Consider the following 16,426-nt stretch of genomic DNA (forward strand, 5'->3'; position numbering starts at 1 on the left):
GTGAAAAGAGAGATGGAGAAAGAGCGAGACATGTCACAGCACCCTCAGGACGTCTCCTCTTTCTGAGCAGCTGTTGTCTGAGAGCTGAAGGCAGCACTGCGGCGCCCTGTCAACTCCCTCTCACACACAAGCCTCCATGCATGCAAAACAGGCTCACGCTGCCCTCTCTCCTTGGCCACGCTTTTCTGCCCCCCTTTTTGTCTCCGTATATAACAGGCACCTCCTTATTTACTCTCCGCTCGCTCTCTGAAGCAGAGCCTTCGTTCAAATCAATTCGCAGCCTTCAAACATATTGGGCCCGGTAATAGTAACAGCACACACACAGTCACAGCACGCAGGCAAGTGAGACAATTTCGTGAGAGAGAACATTTCAAGGGCAGAGACTGACAAATAAACGCACATATATTATTCCATACAATAAGATGCATCAGTTCTGTGACATAGGGAAAAATAGTCTGAAGTTTCACACTGATTACTATTATCATTAATCGATATTATTTACCTTTTAATGTTAAAAGGTAAATAATACATTGACTTGCCTTGTTTTCTAGTGAAAAACAATGGAGCCTGGTTCTAATGGGTAGAAATGAGCCAATACGATACTAAATATCGGTACCAGTCAGGCATCAGAAAGTGAATGACAAGTGTGACATCCAATGCAAATCCATGCACCTGAAATGTCACAGAAATGAGCCACATGCTGGGAAATCTGCCACTACTGCCATGTGAGTGAGGGCTGCACATGTCAACCACAATGATGGAGCATTATGGGTTTTTTGTTGTTTTTTAAATGGCTGGAGTGGTTATAGCTGGATAGTAAAGGCATTGGAATACAAATGTGATATTAACAGCTAGGGTTGTGTAATTGAGGTGCAGGACTGTGTTGGACTGACACTGGTGGAAATTCAAGGTTGTGATAATGGTATCATATCTGACACCAAAACAGTGGTATTGACCTATCAACCAACAACAGGGGGCAAGCCTCCATAATTGATAAAGGCACACTTTATTTTCAGTGATTGATCAATGATTCCATAATAATTAAGACATTTGAGAGAGAACAAAACTTCTGCACCTACTTTGGACTCTGTAGCACAAATTATTTGTGTATTTTTTTATTTTTTATTTAGTGTTAGTCTCATGAGTAATTAGGAGTCATTTGTCTTTTATATAGGAACCTTTCTTGTCTAGTCAGGTGTTTCAGGGGGAACATGTTTTTGAGCACTGATGCGTTCAAAGTTAATTGACAGTGAATTGACTCATAAACTTATATAGACTTATATTGTGCATCTGCAAGTCTGACTTGGACTTTGATTCATCAGACATAGTAATTATCAGTGCATCATTTTTAATTCAGGTGCAACACCTCAGTAAAGTGTATTATATACACACAGTTCAGAGAGAGAGAGAGAGCCTGCACTCCTATTGGCTGTTCAACCACACCAACATAATTGCCCTATGTTTCAAAGAAACCTCAAAATAATTCTAGAAGTCAGCAAGACTGTCAGACAATCAGCACAATAAAACATGTCACTATTGGCTCAGAGTTTCCGGGACAGAGAGAGACTGCCTGAAGTCATCAGTCACGTCTAGAGAAAGATTGAGTCTGTCCGTGCTCAACTAATGAGATAAGGTCAGGGCAAGAAAGCCACAATCCCAGAAGTACAGTATCTCTGAGTATTTTAACAACCTGTGGATAAAAACTCAACAATCAATTATTTTCCCAGCGCTCCTGCCTCCTGCAGGTTAAAGCTTGGGCGCATGTCACTCAAAGAAATGCCATATCGGTGCTGACAGAATATTTAAGTCATAACACAAATCCACACTGGTGTGACAAGGGTGAAAGTTTCTTTCTAAATCTTAAGTTTGGTAGCTACAACCAGAGTCCACTGTTGAGATTAGTGTCTCAGCACATACTGAAACTACTCCTGTGGTCCTAAATGGATTCCTGCTGTCATGCAGCGCTCGTCAGGTCCAGTGATATATGCTGTTATTGTTGGAAGTAGTCTTCTCCCTGAAGACACTTGTAAACCTAGTTGCACGGGCAGACTGACAGAGTGTGGATCCAGAAAGTTAACTTGTGCTATTGTTAGACACTGATGGAGGCGCTGTGGGGCCCCTTACTAACAGTGATGGACACAAAGAAGAATCTCCAGCAAGTGCACCAGGCTTACAAATTTCACCAGATCATTACAGATCAACAGCTGGACATGTTGTTTGAAGGGTTGACATAAGGGGCTTGTGTTATGACCACATGTATGCTTTATTGGGTACTCATATTCAACTGCTTAATGCAAATACATAAAAATATAAATAGAAAAGCAACACATTTTACTCCTATTTTCCACAAACTGAAGTAATAGATGTCAAATCTCCTATACGCAAATAAAAGTCTCTCAACTTTGGTTTAAAAAATTGTTCAAATCTGTTTTAGTGAGCTCGACACATTTATGACAAGAATCCACCTGACAGGTGAGACATATCAAGATGCTGATTAAAGAGCATGATTACTGCACAAGTGTGCCTTGGACTGGTCACAAGAAAAGGACACTAGATGATAACATGGTAACAAAGAGCATTTGGACATCTGCTGAGGTCAAACCTGAGCATCAGGACGAGGAAGAAAGGTGTCTTAAGTGCCAGATGGACATATCTGAGTATATCACAAACTGCTCATCCACTGGGATGGTCACACACAAGCATCTCAGAGGAGAATGACCACACAGGTTCATAATTACAGAAGGCCAAGGTGTGCAGGAGACCATCTCTGAATTCATATCACGTTGACTCTTGAAGCAGATGGCCTTCAGCAGCAAAGACCACACCAGGCGCCACTCCTGACACTTGATTAGGGGTCCAGTGTACCTCATAAAGTGACTGGTTAGAGTCAAATTTGAGTCATTTTATATTTAGATTTATTTTTGTCGCACTAGACAAGTCCACAAAGTCTACTAGATATTATATCAAAATGCAGATTCGGATCTTGAGGTTTTATGTTTTGCAAATGTATTCCCTGGTATTACATGAAAGCAAAGCCTAAGCCAATGTCATTGGCGACAGATGTTGGGCAGAAAACATGGGGTCTGTACTCCAACATAAGAGTAACCTTTGAGTCCCCATGTATGAGGATGTGGGGGATGCGTTGGCAGCAAGGGCCTAATCTGGCCACGGTTCAAGGACTAATGCTTTGATGGAAACTCCATCTCATTAGCATCACACAATCCTGGCACAGAGTACACAAAAAGCTCTCACGTGCTGATGACTGTAGCTTGAGGCAGGGCCATAATTAGCAAAATTATATTAAAAACAAGTGGGAAAAGCCATAGGAAACTGTCTAATTCTTACTGCACCTTAACATAATTCATAATTGTTCCTTTGCACAGCAGCCCTTTTGACACATTTTAGTGGAGAATAATTACCTTTAATTATTTACACCTGTGATTTTCCCCACAGTAATCTGTCAAAATGGCTGATGTGACCCAAACTACTGTGAATAATGGGCTTTTGAGATTCCCGCATAATTTTCACACAAATGACCTAACACTGTAACAGTTTCAGTGGAAAGTGAGAGTTTATATAACACTTTTATTTTAAAAAATTAAATCTGAATAGTTTTGTTGTCTGATACCTGTAGATGGTTGTTTATCTCTATGCGGCCCTGTGATGGACTGGCGACCCGGTGTACCCCGCCATTCGCTCGCATGTCAGCTGGGATTGGCACCAGCGCCCCCCTGTGACCTTCATGTGGAGGATAGATAAAGCAGTAGAAGATGAATGAATGATAACTGTAAATCTACAGGTAACAATAGAGAACCACAAGTGCTCCCTCCCCTCATGTGCCTGAGAGTCAACAAACTATACACGTCAAACAAGCACAAAACAAACAAACAAAAAGCTGACGATAAATATAATTGATTGTTTTTTGGAGTTAGGACTAAGTTCAACCCAGTTGTTGATGAAATACTGCCACTGTGTGGTCTATAGTAGTACTACATCATTTTAAATTGATTGTTTCCTCATGCAGTCATGTTGTGTTTGCTCATGCTGACTGCAGCAAATGCTGACTTGACTGGTAAAAGACTAGCCTTATTGTATGGTTTATCTTCTTTCACATTCCCATCAGAGATATAATGTATGCTTGTGCCAAGTACTGCTGTTTAAAACAGTAGTAAATGCAGAAGCTAAGCCAGTCTGAGTAGATTGACCGTATCGTATACCGTTTGCCTTAGTAGCTCACAAGTTAATTCATGAATACAGAAGCAGAGGTCAGGAGTTTAAACGTACAACTTCTGATAACTACCACAAATATTTCAACTTCTGGCTATGTTGTAAAATATCACGCTCCGCCAGTTTGTCTGGAACACTAGACTGTATTTTACAAACTTCTGCAAGTGAAGCTTTCCTCACTGGAAACTGGGTCAATTTAAAAGTTGTTTTGCAGCCAACAAGCTCAAGTACTAAAGCATGTGATGACATGTTTTATAATGTATGCATCAATGAACTGCCATGCAATAACAGTAAGAAAACATTCTACACCTACATTCTAAATAAACATTCACAACTAATACTAATATATACTACTAAAAACAACTCCAGAACTGTCTATATTATTTTTATTATATATTATATATTATTATATATTGTGTATTGTGTTTAAATTCTAATACAATATGACCTTATATCAATTAAAATAACACAGCATATAGTATCAGCTTGACATGTATGATTACTGTGGAAATCTTGTAATATTAATAAATAATCAGCACTAATCAAGTGAAGTAGATAAATGAATCATTAGTTATATAAAGTTGCAAAGTGCCGCACCGTTCATAACAAGTGTTTGACAGTATATTTCCTTGTGAATAAAATATAACTCTCTTTTAACATTCTACTCTGGACGAGCCACAACCACACTATATGATTACTGAATATTTTATATGAATAATTTTTGTTTCAGTCGCTGGTTTGCTGTATAACTGGTTGATTATAATTCATGGTGAAATGGACAAAGATGAGAAGAAGCATGGTTTATGTAGACGGAAAATCAATTTTAAATTTACATTTTCATCATTTGAGCTAGTGTTGAGAAATTTTAGATCTATTTGTCAGAGATGGAGAGTAAGTCACACATTTGCAAGTCAGAAGTCTGAACTTTCACGTCTCAAGCAACTATGATTTTTCCACATATTCAACATTTAAATATAAAAAAGACAGTCACTTTGTACTGCTAGTCAAATGTATTATTCACCCATTGTAAGGACTGCATCAAAAACAAATTATTAATTGAACAAACCTTAATTTAATAAAGGTGTATAGCCCAAAACGTAAACAATTACATTAAACCATGGATAACGTTAACTAGCGTTAGCTTACATTAGCAACCAACTGACTTCCTGTCTTACCTTTCTCTGCGGAATTTGAAGTCTCGAATGAAATTTCACGTAGTGGTGGTGTCGCTCGGTTGCCAGGTTTGTACGCAAGGCCTTCCGAAAAGCAGGCACCCAGTGTTTTTTTAAAAAAAAACAAAAACAAATATTCCGTCAAATAAAAAGTCATTTTTACTCAAATCTAAGTCGAGTCTGAAGTCATGAGTGTCAATTCTAATTTAACCAGCGTAAATAAAGTAAGTCTCAAGTCACAAATTTGTCAGACTCGAGTCCACACCACTGCTATTTGTATGTATTATGTGTCCTGTGTTTCCTGTAGTTAACAGTAAACAAACGGGTCAACTGGCGTGAGAACACATACTTTAAAAAATAAATAAATAATTAGATACAAGTCTGAATGAATAAATCAAAGCCGCCTGTTGTGCCAGAAAAGTGTGTCGTCATCGGACGGTTGTTGCGGAAGTGGCCGGCGGTGTTTGCATACGTTTGATGAAACCTGGCGACCGCGCAGGAGCCGTGACAGCTGCGCTCACTGGATGTGGATGTGGGACAGGGACACGGACGGACTCTCGGACAGAGATGGAGGATCGTAAAAACACAGTCCTCTAACACAGTCCGCTTCAACTCCTAACACTTTTCGCTCTCACGTCCTGTTGTTACTGGCTCTGTCAGGTGTGCGGTATTCGTTATTTTTAAGAATGGGTGCGCTGCAGTCTCAATCTGATCATCATGAATACGTTGATCTGGCACAAAAGACTGGATGTGAGTAGTTATTCTTGTTTGCTTTTCTTTTGAAAACAGCTATGACACATAGGAAATGTGTCATAAAAAACAAACATAGGAAATGTGTCATAACATGACCTCACTGTGTTGGAATCATAATCTAATTCAGTCTTCGTTTTACTGCAGTCTTTATCTTAAAGGGGAAATCTGTAATGTCTACCAGATGATGATGATGATGATGATCAATGTCCATCAACTGTCAAAACCAGAAAGATGTTTATTGTTATTTTACTTACTGTTTTCAATTACACTTCAGTGGCCTCAGACACACTGACACATGTACACAGGTTTTTAAACCATCATTAGGGCTGAAACGTTTAATTGAATATTACCAATTACTCAGTTAATTGTCGACCATGGTTATAATCGGTTTTAGTAAATGTGTTGGTTTGTGGACAAAACAAGACATTCAAGAACATCATAATTTTCAGGTTTGGTAAACACTGATCGACATCTTTCAGCATTTTACGGCTCAAACAAGTACTATATCTATGTATCTATGTATCTATCTATCTATCTATCTATCTATCTATCTATCTATCTCGTCTCATTTGCGTCCAAGTGAAACTACCCTCTTAATGAATAATTTAGGCGAAGAGGTGTACGTTTCATTGAGTGTAGTAGCTGCACAGAGGCTGACAACAGCAAACCAGTTTTACATAATATATGAATATTTACTCCCTCCAAAGGCCATGCAGTAAAGCATGAAGTAAAAAGAGCAGTTGCTTAATAAAAATGTCAATATGTTTTACTTTTATGTCAACTTTTTTTTTTTTCTTGCATTATCTGTGCCGTATTGCAAATCAATAGTTAATGCTTCCTCTTTCAGTTTCCTTTGAACAGATCGGAGTCTTACATAAAAGATTCAAGCAGCTGAGCCACGATGAAGAAACTCTGCGGTAAGATTTGTTGTATTTTTTCTCAGTCATATGTGATGGTCCATGGTATAAACCTGTTCAACAGGCTCCACGATGGCACAAATGGTTTGTAACAGGAGTTATTTCTGTTGTGGCACAATGTAACACTTCTCTCCGATCCTTTATACTCCCTCAGGAGAGATCACTTCAATGAAATCCCAGATCTTGCATGCAATCCCATCCGTGCACAGATAATAGGGGCCTTCTTTGACAGGAGGTACAGTGACATTAGTTCTGCAAACACACGTATCTGTTTAATTTCTCGGTATGTGACGAACTCTGATGTGGTTGTTGTTTATTTCTGTAGAAACTATCGTCAGAATAGCGAGGGGACGGTTGAGGAGATAGACTTTGAGAATTTCCTGGTGGTCATGTCCCATTTCAGGCCCCCGTCTCTGCACCTGACAGAGGAGCAACGTGACAACGTCAGGAGGGAGAAACTGAGATGTGTGTATTTAAATCAATTCTTGTGATCCTGAGCTTTACATTATCTTTACTGACACTTTTTCTCGCTGCAGTTTTATTCAACATGCACGACACAGACAACGATGGGACAATAACCCTGGAGGAATACAGACATGTAAGCCTCTGCTCTGGCAGTTTCTTTCAATGTACTCATAACTGGGGAAGATTAGTAAAAGGTAAAGGGAGAGAAAGAAACGGATTCCACTTGTGTTCTGATCATTTCATAATAGGTACAAAATGGTACACTTAATAACTTTAACATGTTGGTTATTTCACATGCTTTTACTGCTAAGTTTAAGTGTCTCTCTGGAGTAGTTTGAGGGAGCGTTTACCAGGAAGTTGAATATGTCAGAATACTTGAATAATGTCTATAATGTATACCTGAATAATGTCCACTTTAGCTGTTTTCATACTCATGAAAAGCACTCTGGGGCATTATAAAGGTCAGTTACTGCACATTCCGTCAAGTTCAATACTTCGCTTGCTCTTCGTTGATTTAAAAGTGCACAGTGAACTCTGGTGCTGTTCATCTTTGCATGCGTTTTTCCTGTCACCATGCCAGTGTAAACAAACTGGACCACACAAGCTTTTGGAGCTCTGTATAAGCCTATATTGTTTCTCTTTTACAACAAGGGACAGCTTTTGATCAGTGGTACAGGGGCTTGTTTTCCAACCTGAAGGTTGGGATACAATCAGAGCAAGACACAATTGTCAAATTGCTCCTGGTTGCTGTGCCAGGTGTGTGAATGTGTGATAGGATTTTTTTTTTTTTATTTAAGATATGCAACGAGAGCTTAAATCAAATACCACAATCTCCCCCCATTCCTCCCCAGAGACTTGAAGTTGGCATGTAGTTTGAGGAAACAATCCCACATGAACCAAAAACAGATCTAATGAGAAGCTACTCTTGTACCCCCTTTTCTACAAAATAAACATAAACAAGTTTTGCAGGCTGTAAATTGAATTTCAAATTGTGAATAAACTGGCTGTAGCATTGTTGCCAGTAGTTCAGACGGACGTGTCTCCTTAACCTCTGATCATAAAACATGTATAATACTATAAAATCCTTACATTGAGCCCCTCATGGTTGTCCCCATGATTAGAAAAGTGCTATTTAAGTACAGACATTTGACTATTTTACCAAAAGCTTCAGAAGTAAAACAATCAAAAAATGAATGTATACTATAGGAACTATAATAATTAATAGATTTCTCTATAATCAACCAGTTAAGAGTTAAATAATTCCAAGGGAAATACACGAGGGAGCACTGATCCTCCCAATGGATTGTCTTCAAGTTATCTCTGTGTTTTTCTGCATACTGGGGCATCTCTGCTTCCTTCCTGCAACACACTTAATTGGCAATAATGAGGAAGAAGAAGAGACATGTCCCCGTCCCTGGAGATCAGAGTCATACAGTCACTCACTGGAGTAATATCATTATATTTTAAACTCATATTCATGGTGTCTGTCTATAGGTGGTTGAGGAGCTGTTATCCCGTAGCGGTGCTTTGGGAAAGGAAACAGCCAAAAGCATTGCGGATGCAGCCATGTTGGAGGTGGCCAGTATTTCAATGGGCCACATGGTACGTAAGCTACAGTACAGTTATCTCAAGATTTTTATCACCGTTTGTCCAGAAAATATCCGTAAACTCAGTCTGTCTTACACAGGAACCTGACGAATTCTATGAAGGAATTACATTTGAGCATTTCTTTAAGGTGGGTGATCACAATATTCACTATAATATACTCACATTTACTTACATTTCTATAATAGTATAGTTAAAATGGTCGGGAGTTTAAGTTTTAAACTGAAGTGAAACTCTCTTGCAGTTGCTGAAAGGCTTTGAAATTGAATCCAAAATGAACATTCACTTTTGGAACATGGACACGTCAACTCTGTGTAAGTGAGGTCGGTGCATGACATCACACTATTCCTTGAATAAGGAAAGGTGTAAGAACAGCAACCGCTGCTTTTTTTTCCTTCACCAACTTTCTATGCAGATCCAAAGAACATATATTTTGTTTTTGTGTATGTATAATAGTCTATTTCTGCAATAATATGACACCATAAGTGATATAATAACCAGCCAGCTAGTCGTCGGACACAGCAATAATCAAATATCGACGTCCAAAGTAACAGACAGTGTGTCTATATATATATATATATGCAATTATGGATGCTAGATGAACTTTTACAAATGTAATTGTCATAAACGAACAACTATATTAATCAGGGATAATGAGAGTTTGTATTGAAATGTATCCACGAAGTGTAATCATCTAAAATGCCTTCACTTTGACACTGTGCAGCAGATATGACATGGTTCCTGATCTGCACGTTACATTTGCACAATAAAAGCCTGAAACAGGTCGGACTTTAGTTAATGATGTGCGTTTCTGGGGAAAAGGGAAATGGGAGTGCTGCCGTGCAAGATTAATAGCTTAAAGGCTAAAATTTGATTCATTTTAAGGGTTAGAGGAAGAGATATATACTGTAAATCATACTATACGTTTCATTTCCCAGATGTTTCACCATACAAAAAAAAATATCAGTAAGATATCAGTATACCCTTAAGAAATCTAGTTGCTAAATGTAAGATATATGGTATGTAATGAAATAATAAAACAAGTTACAACTATATCATCCCTTTTATATAAATTTTTGACCACTTTAAATATTACTTAACATATACAGTCACGAGATAACCGATGCCTGATAGATGAACTTAAACCAACAGGCCCTATTTATTACGATATATAATTTGAGTTTGAAAGCCTTTACATCGTCACCACATCAGCAATCATCAGTCTTATAAATTGTCCCACTTTTCGAGCTGTAATCTTGTTCTAAAAGGCTCAAAATCTTCAACTGGAGACAAAAATCAATTTGAAATTTGTTTATCAATGAGCAGTTAGAAGCAATTCTCCAGTCCTATGATTTCTCTCACTCCATTAAAAAAGATGTATCTTGTACAGACTTGTAATAAATCTTGTACTAAAACTTCACACAAACCTCAACATTCCCTGCACATACCAAGTGATGAATGTTGATTTGTTGTGCTCTTTAGATTCACTGACTTCTTTCCGTATCTTCAGCCATGGGTGTATACTGCCATCTACAGATCAAAACATAATACAGCATGTTTAGGAAAATGAAGCTGTACCTGGTTCCTTGGACATGTAAAAATGAAGGATGCATTATTCTTTACATGGTTTATGTTGGATAATTCTTTAACGGGTGCTCATGCGTTTGAAAAACTAGATTCGCCGCATATTCGGTCCATTATATTACATCATTTTATGTTTAAACTGTGGGAAACCACGAATGAGGAAATGGTGTCAGGTTTTGAATTCAAATATTCCCAGCTTTTGAACATTTCGGTTAATATTGTCCTGTCTTTAACAATGTAAATTAAGCTGCTATATATATGTATATATGTATATATATACATATATACATATATATATATATATATATATATATATATATATATATATATATATATATATATATATATATATATATATATATATATACTGTACATATATATGCAACATATTTCAGTGCATCCAATGCAAAAGAAGAACATGTTACTGACCTTGGAAGCAGTTCATACTGTATTTAATGTCCTTTAAAACCTGTACTGATGATAAATGGACCAGTGGTTTACTGGTGAGTCTCCAGCCTGGTCTAGTTCTCATGGTGTTTACGTGTTTTTTTCCACGATGAAACTACACATTATTATGAACTCACACCTGCTCCGAGATGATCAGACCTCAGCCCTCTGTAAAGCAAGTGGGTGAAGTGAGAAGAAGAGAAAAAAAAAGAAAATAATGTGGACTGAAGAATTGCTTTTGTCCTAAAATACCCTTGTGTGTTAGTGCTTTAAATAAAGTTATAACAAGGAACTTGATTCATGACCTAGAATGAATCCCCTCTCTACTTCCAGTTTCCTGAGGGCTTGTGATTTGAGGAAAGTTTAGTTAAGCATTACTTCATTTCAACAGAAACAGGACAGTTATATGCGTGGGGAAAGCTAGAAAAAAATATGCAGATAATCCTTGCTGTAAGTGATGAGCAGCAGACGATGCACACAAGACGTAGACGTGGTCGACTTCACCTGCTGATATTCAAACTTTGAAGCATCAGCATGAAGAAGACAGGTGATTTTAAGTGACTTTGAACGTGGCATGGATGTTGATACCGGACGCAAACGGGAGTTTCATGCATTAACAGCTCTAGGTTTTACAGTGAATGGTCTGAAAGAGAAAGAAATTCTCCAGTGAGTGGCAGTTCTCTGGCCAAATGGTTATTGGCGAGTGGCCAGACTAGTTTGAAATGATAGAAAGGCAACAGCAACTTAAATAAGCACTTGTTACAACCAAGGTTTGCAGAACACTCTGAACACAAAACACTTGACGAGCTTACTCCTGCTACTTCATATTAGATGTCCTGTAAAAGTGGCTGCTGGTTGTATAAATGCCCGTGTTTGCACACAACAATCTGCGTATTTCCCAACTTCCCTCGTGTTTTTCCCTCAGCTCACCTTCCACAGACTTGCATTTCCATTTGCATGAAGATGCAGCGCCGTTAAATCCACATACAGTGATCTGACCCACACCCACTGGCACCTTGTGACCGGCCAGACGGGCCGCCAGTGTCATGAAATCTTTCCTATCTGATGCAGCCTTGTGCTGAACACATGCGTCATTCCGAGCTGATATCAGCTCAGTCAGCGTCTCAGCAGCTTCCTGATTTTCTTTTAACTACTTTTTTGATACTGATACTGTGCAAACAACACGACATGGCGCTTTGAGAGTGGAGAGATCTTTTGACATTGTTAACCGATGCATGTGTGAAGCATTACAGTCAGCTACTGTCTTTTTTCTGGACACTTTTTTGGCTCTAACTGTACATCATGGATTCAAGCGCAGACAAAAAAAAGACAATCAAATGTGACAAAAGGGGTACTGCTGTAAAGTTTCTTTTAATAAGTCTGCATAGTTTAGATCAGCAAAGTAGACCATTACGGAACATATTAAATATACATATATCCTGCATAGAGATAAATTTCATGACCCGAGTCTTTCAACACGATTCCTTTTCAACAGAACCCAGAACACAAGAAAATAAATATTAAATACCATAAATAGGCTTCTTTACAGTGATGTACCAGCCACCTTCAGATTTTCTTTTTAAGTCTTTATATCAAAACCCTGGGAGTATAAGTATGGTTGGAAACTGACTAACTAAGGCCGGCCTTAGGTCATCCTCAGTAGAAGGGTGTGTTCATTTGTGTCCTCCCCCTGCAAACCTTGCTCTTGATATTTCTCAGTTCTCGCGTAACGTTTGACAGGAACTCTTTGTAGGTCTTCAGGACCACACAGCCGTACACCTTCTGCTGGAACACGTTCTGGGGTGGGGGTAGTGTCGTGGGCCCCGCCGGCTCAGGTAGAGGCAGGTTTGGGAAGAGGCTTTGATAGAAGCTGTTGATGAGCGCGGCCAGGTTCCTGCTGCGTGCGCTGACAGTGGTCAGCTCGGTCAGCAGCGGACTCATCGGGAGCTGCAAATCTGTCTGCTGCTCGTACACCCGTTTGAAATGTGCAAGGAAGGCTTGGAGCTGTGTGTAGACGCTCGCTATCCTCTCCGAGGACTCCAGGCCGGAGATGTTGGGGTCAGGGACGTTGTTGACTGACACCTTGCAAAAGAGCTCTGACATTTCACCTTGAGAGGCTTTCTGCAACAAAAAAAAACCAAACAAACGAGAATGACATGAAACATGAATTAACCCTTTTTTTTTACAACACACATTATGTGATGTCAACACAAAGTACTGAACAAACACATGGGGACTTTTGTGCCTGTACTCACATATGTTTTGATGAGGTCAACAGATTCTTTCTGTACGAGTCTGGTGAGCCTCACGGTCTGCTGCAGAGAATTCCCACACTGCTGGTTTCTGCTCGCTGCCACAGTTCTTGTTGAATAAACAGCCATAACCAGCAAGAGAGAGAGTAACGCTGAGGAGAGAGAGAGAGAGAGAGAGAGAGAGAGGAACCAGTCAGTTAAGAGTTATCCTACATCACATCAGTCAGGTGGAACTTCATTGTAAAGCCACAAGTGGCGAGCAGCGGTAAAAATAGATTAGAAGAACAACCCAAGTCTGCTATTTTATCCATTTCAGACACTTTACAGAACACTTTGTATGTGCTTAGATCTCATCTATCTCACTTCTCTCTCCTCCTGAATCTAAAAAAAAAAACAACTGACCAGATTCCTCTACATATTTACAAACTCATTCATTTCACTAATGCAGCAACAAAACTCAAACATGTTAACATGTTAACTCAAAAATGAAACTGTCAGAGTTTAAGACACAAATAACAGCCACAACACTCACAACACTCACAACATGCCCAAAGTCAGGAAAAGGTGCTGTTATATTTAACTGCTCTTTGATATTTCAATAATAATACAAAAAGCACAGTTGTAAATAGAACTTACTTGTTGCTAGGTCCTTAAAAGTTTGACAGTGCATGCTCTTTACATGACCATTCATTCTCCACGCAGTATCACAGGCAAATTGTGTGGACTTGTCATAATCACACCGCTTTAAAAACTTAAGACAGAAACCACACATTTGTCACAGGAGGAAATGACGTGCACTTTGTGAGGCAACCAAATTTCCCAGAATTTCCTCCTTTTTTTTCACATGTGCATTTTTTTTGTCTTCTCTCAGTGGTCAGCCTGGGTGCACTGTGTGGGGCATGTTCAGGCATCTATCTCATTAGCATCACATTAGTATTCCAGGTGGAGGTCATCAAAGCAAAAAACATCAAAGCAAAACATTTATTAGCTCTTTACTTTTGGAATTTATTTGGGCATTGGAACGACATGCACCTATCTGAGGTATTTAAATTGCATGACGTACATGAACCTGCTAACATGAGAGAATAGTGGCAGACATGCATGAGAATAACTCTGCCTACTCTTTGACTCACTCTTTGACTCATTCTTTGGGGCTTTTTTGTGTTTTCATGTTTGTTTGTTTGCTTGGATTTCATTCTGCATTACGACCATATGTGCCGGCTCTCATGCGCTGCAAAACAGGAAATCTGCTGTTCACCAGTTTTAACTGAGCAAAGTCAGCTTACTATTGCTCTATTAAAAAAGAAAAAGAAAAAACTGACTCTAAAAAAGTAGAATGTAGTTCTTTTTTATGCCACCTTGTTGTTGTTGTTTTTTGGTTCAGAGTGTGAATCTTACCAAATATAATGAAGCAAATGTCAGTCTATTTTGCATGTGGACACTGTGCAGGAAGCTGCACGCTCACAGGATGCATTTCTCAATCAGAAACTTTTACATGTGCGTAAAGAAGCGGGGCTGCCTCGCTCAAGTCGGCGTTATGTGAGAGTCATCACACCACGTGTGTGCGCCTCTGACGGCCTGGATCCACGTTTGCACGCGTAATGATATCACTGTGTTGCATAAAAGGGTTGCTGCATCCTCACTGACTCGGTAGGTTGTGGGAGGAGGAACTGGAGGGGAAAAAAAAATACAGTATGAAACATGGAAATAACACAAATTGTAAAAGTAACCATAACTGACCTCGAGGAATGGTGTGCACTTCTGCTTAAAAGCCACAGTGTGATGTGTTATTGGTCCGCTGTGATTATGGTCTGTGCATGAGCAACTGGTTTCCTTTGCACTGAGATAATATCTATTGTGTTAATCATGTCTCGGTCTGAAGCGTCCACTCACGATGCTGAATTGATATCAGACATCTAAGTGCTTGGGAAAAGACAGGGGGAACTCGTCGCACCACAACCCAGTCAGCACTACTTCAGGTAAAGGCTAACCGCTCTGCTGCTGTCCTCGGGGCTTTCCAGTTGCCCCAGGGGATAATAGTGAGGTTGCGGTGAGGGGGGTAGATGTTGCAGTTGGTGCCACACATGTCAACAGTTCAAGGAAACTACAAATTGGATTCCTGCCAGTGTATACTGTAAAGCCAAAAAAAAAGAAGAAAAAAAGCCAACAATCGACACCTAAATCAAGCACGTTTACCCGGCAGTGTATAAGGACGGGGATGGCCTGCACTTTAACTTCCCTCTCACCTCCAGTTCTCTTCTCAAAGCTCTCGCAGCGTTTCTTTGAGCTGTGCGTGTTTGTTTATAGATCTACAGTAAATTATAATGAACAACATTTAAACACAATGTGGGTCAAAGTGGTTACATGGCACCCAAGGAAAGTAAAAGTGAGAAGTTCAAGGCCACATGAAAGCATTACAGGGAAACTCAACCACAAACAAAAAGAAATGCACTGTCATAAGATGCAGGATGTTGAGAGAGACTCTTTTCTTCTTCTTTTCAACAGAATCTCTTTTATTTTGTCTTTTAACTGCACAGGAAACGGTGAATAAGGTGGCTCAGGAAAGTCCCCTTTATTCTAGCTAAATACATCTTTGTAGTACCTTCGATTTCACACAAATTTCTGAAGCCCTCGGGCAAACCCTTCCCCCCTCCCACAAGGCTTTCGGTTATAATGTGACCAGACAGAAGAAGGCCTTACTGCAGATGAGAAACTTTTTCATCAAATTTTCAAAAAGTTTATGAAAATGTAAAAGGCAGAAAAATCTGGAGGAGCCGCTCAACTTCTGAACACATTTTGGTCAAACATAACAGCTTCAGAATGTATGTTTTTATGTGAGGGGGGAAAAAAACGAGCATTTGCGTTGAATTCCCATCAGAAACGATGCATCGGTCAATATATTCCTCTGTTTGAAATACACTGTGGATTTTAAACGTCGTCCACCTTCCAGACCTGTGAGGAATAACGTCTGCACATTAATACAAGTTTGTGGCCGTGAAATGAA

The 16,426-nt window shown here is 39.3% G+C and overlaps 2 protein-coding genes across 2 annotated transcripts; one reads left to right on the top strand and one right to left on the bottom strand.

Annotated features, from left to right (window-relative positions):
* The first annotated feature begins 5,865 nt into the window (after positions 1-5,865).
* On the top strand, positions 5,866-9,933 carry tescb (tescalcin b). The gene is made up of 8 exons (XM_044011771.1): positions 5,866-6,149; positions 7,000-7,069; positions 7,224-7,304; positions 7,395-7,534; positions 7,606-7,667; positions 9,029-9,136; positions 9,222-9,269; positions 9,384-9,933. Exons 1-8 carry the CDS (start codon positions 6,086-6,088, stop codon positions 9,459-9,461), a joined length of 651 nt encoding a protein of 216 aa, XP_043867706.1. The 5' UTR covers positions 5,866-6,085; the 3' UTR covers positions 9,462-9,933.
* Positions 9,934-12,522: 2,589 nt separating this feature from the next.
* m17 (IL-6 subfamily cytokine M17) lies at positions 12,523-14,134 on the bottom strand. The gene is made up of 3 exons (XM_044012737.1): positions 14,059-14,134; positions 13,426-13,574; positions 12,523-13,291 (listed from the first exon to the last, which is right to left on the bottom strand). The coding sequence occupies exons 1-3, from the start codon at positions 14,111-14,113 to the stop codon at positions 12,827-12,829; spliced, it is 669 nt and encodes a 222-aa protein (XP_043868672.1). The 5' UTR covers positions 14,114-14,134; the 3' UTR covers positions 12,523-12,826.
* Positions 14,135-16,426: the final 2,292 nt, after the last annotated feature.

This window comes from Solea senegalensis, linkage group LG21 (assembly GCF_019176455.1).
Source record: "Solea senegalensis isolate Sse05_10M linkage group LG21, IFAPA_SoseM_1, whole genome shotgun sequence".
Lineage (NCBI taxonomy): Eukaryota > Metazoa > Chordata > Actinopteri > Pleuronectiformes > Soleidae > Solea > Solea senegalensis.

Coding starts and splice junctions, on each gene's coding strand:
- tescb (XM_044011771.1), top strand. CDS start 6,086: ATGGGTGCGCTGCAGTCTCAATCTGATCATCATGAATACGTTGATCTG. Junction 7,305..7,394: donor GGGGCCTTCTTTGACAGGAG/GTACAGTGACAT, acceptor TTATTTCTGTAG/AAACTATCGTCAGAATAGCG. Junction 7,535..7,605: donor CAGGAGGGAGAAACTGAGAT/GTGTGTATTTAA, acceptor TTCTCGCTGCAG/TTTTATTCAACATGCACGAC.
- m17 (XM_044012737.1), bottom strand. CDS start 14,113: ATGAATGGTCATGTAAAGAGCATGCACTGTCAAACTTTTAAGGACCTA. Junction 13,575..14,058: donor TTTTAAGGACCTAGCAACAA/GTAAGTTCTATT, acceptor CTCTCTCCTCAG/CGTTACTCTCTCTCTTGCTG. Junction 13,292..13,425: donor TTGACCTCATCAAAACATAT/GTGAGTACAGGC, acceptor TTTTTGTTGCAG/AAAGCCTCTCAAGGTGAAAT.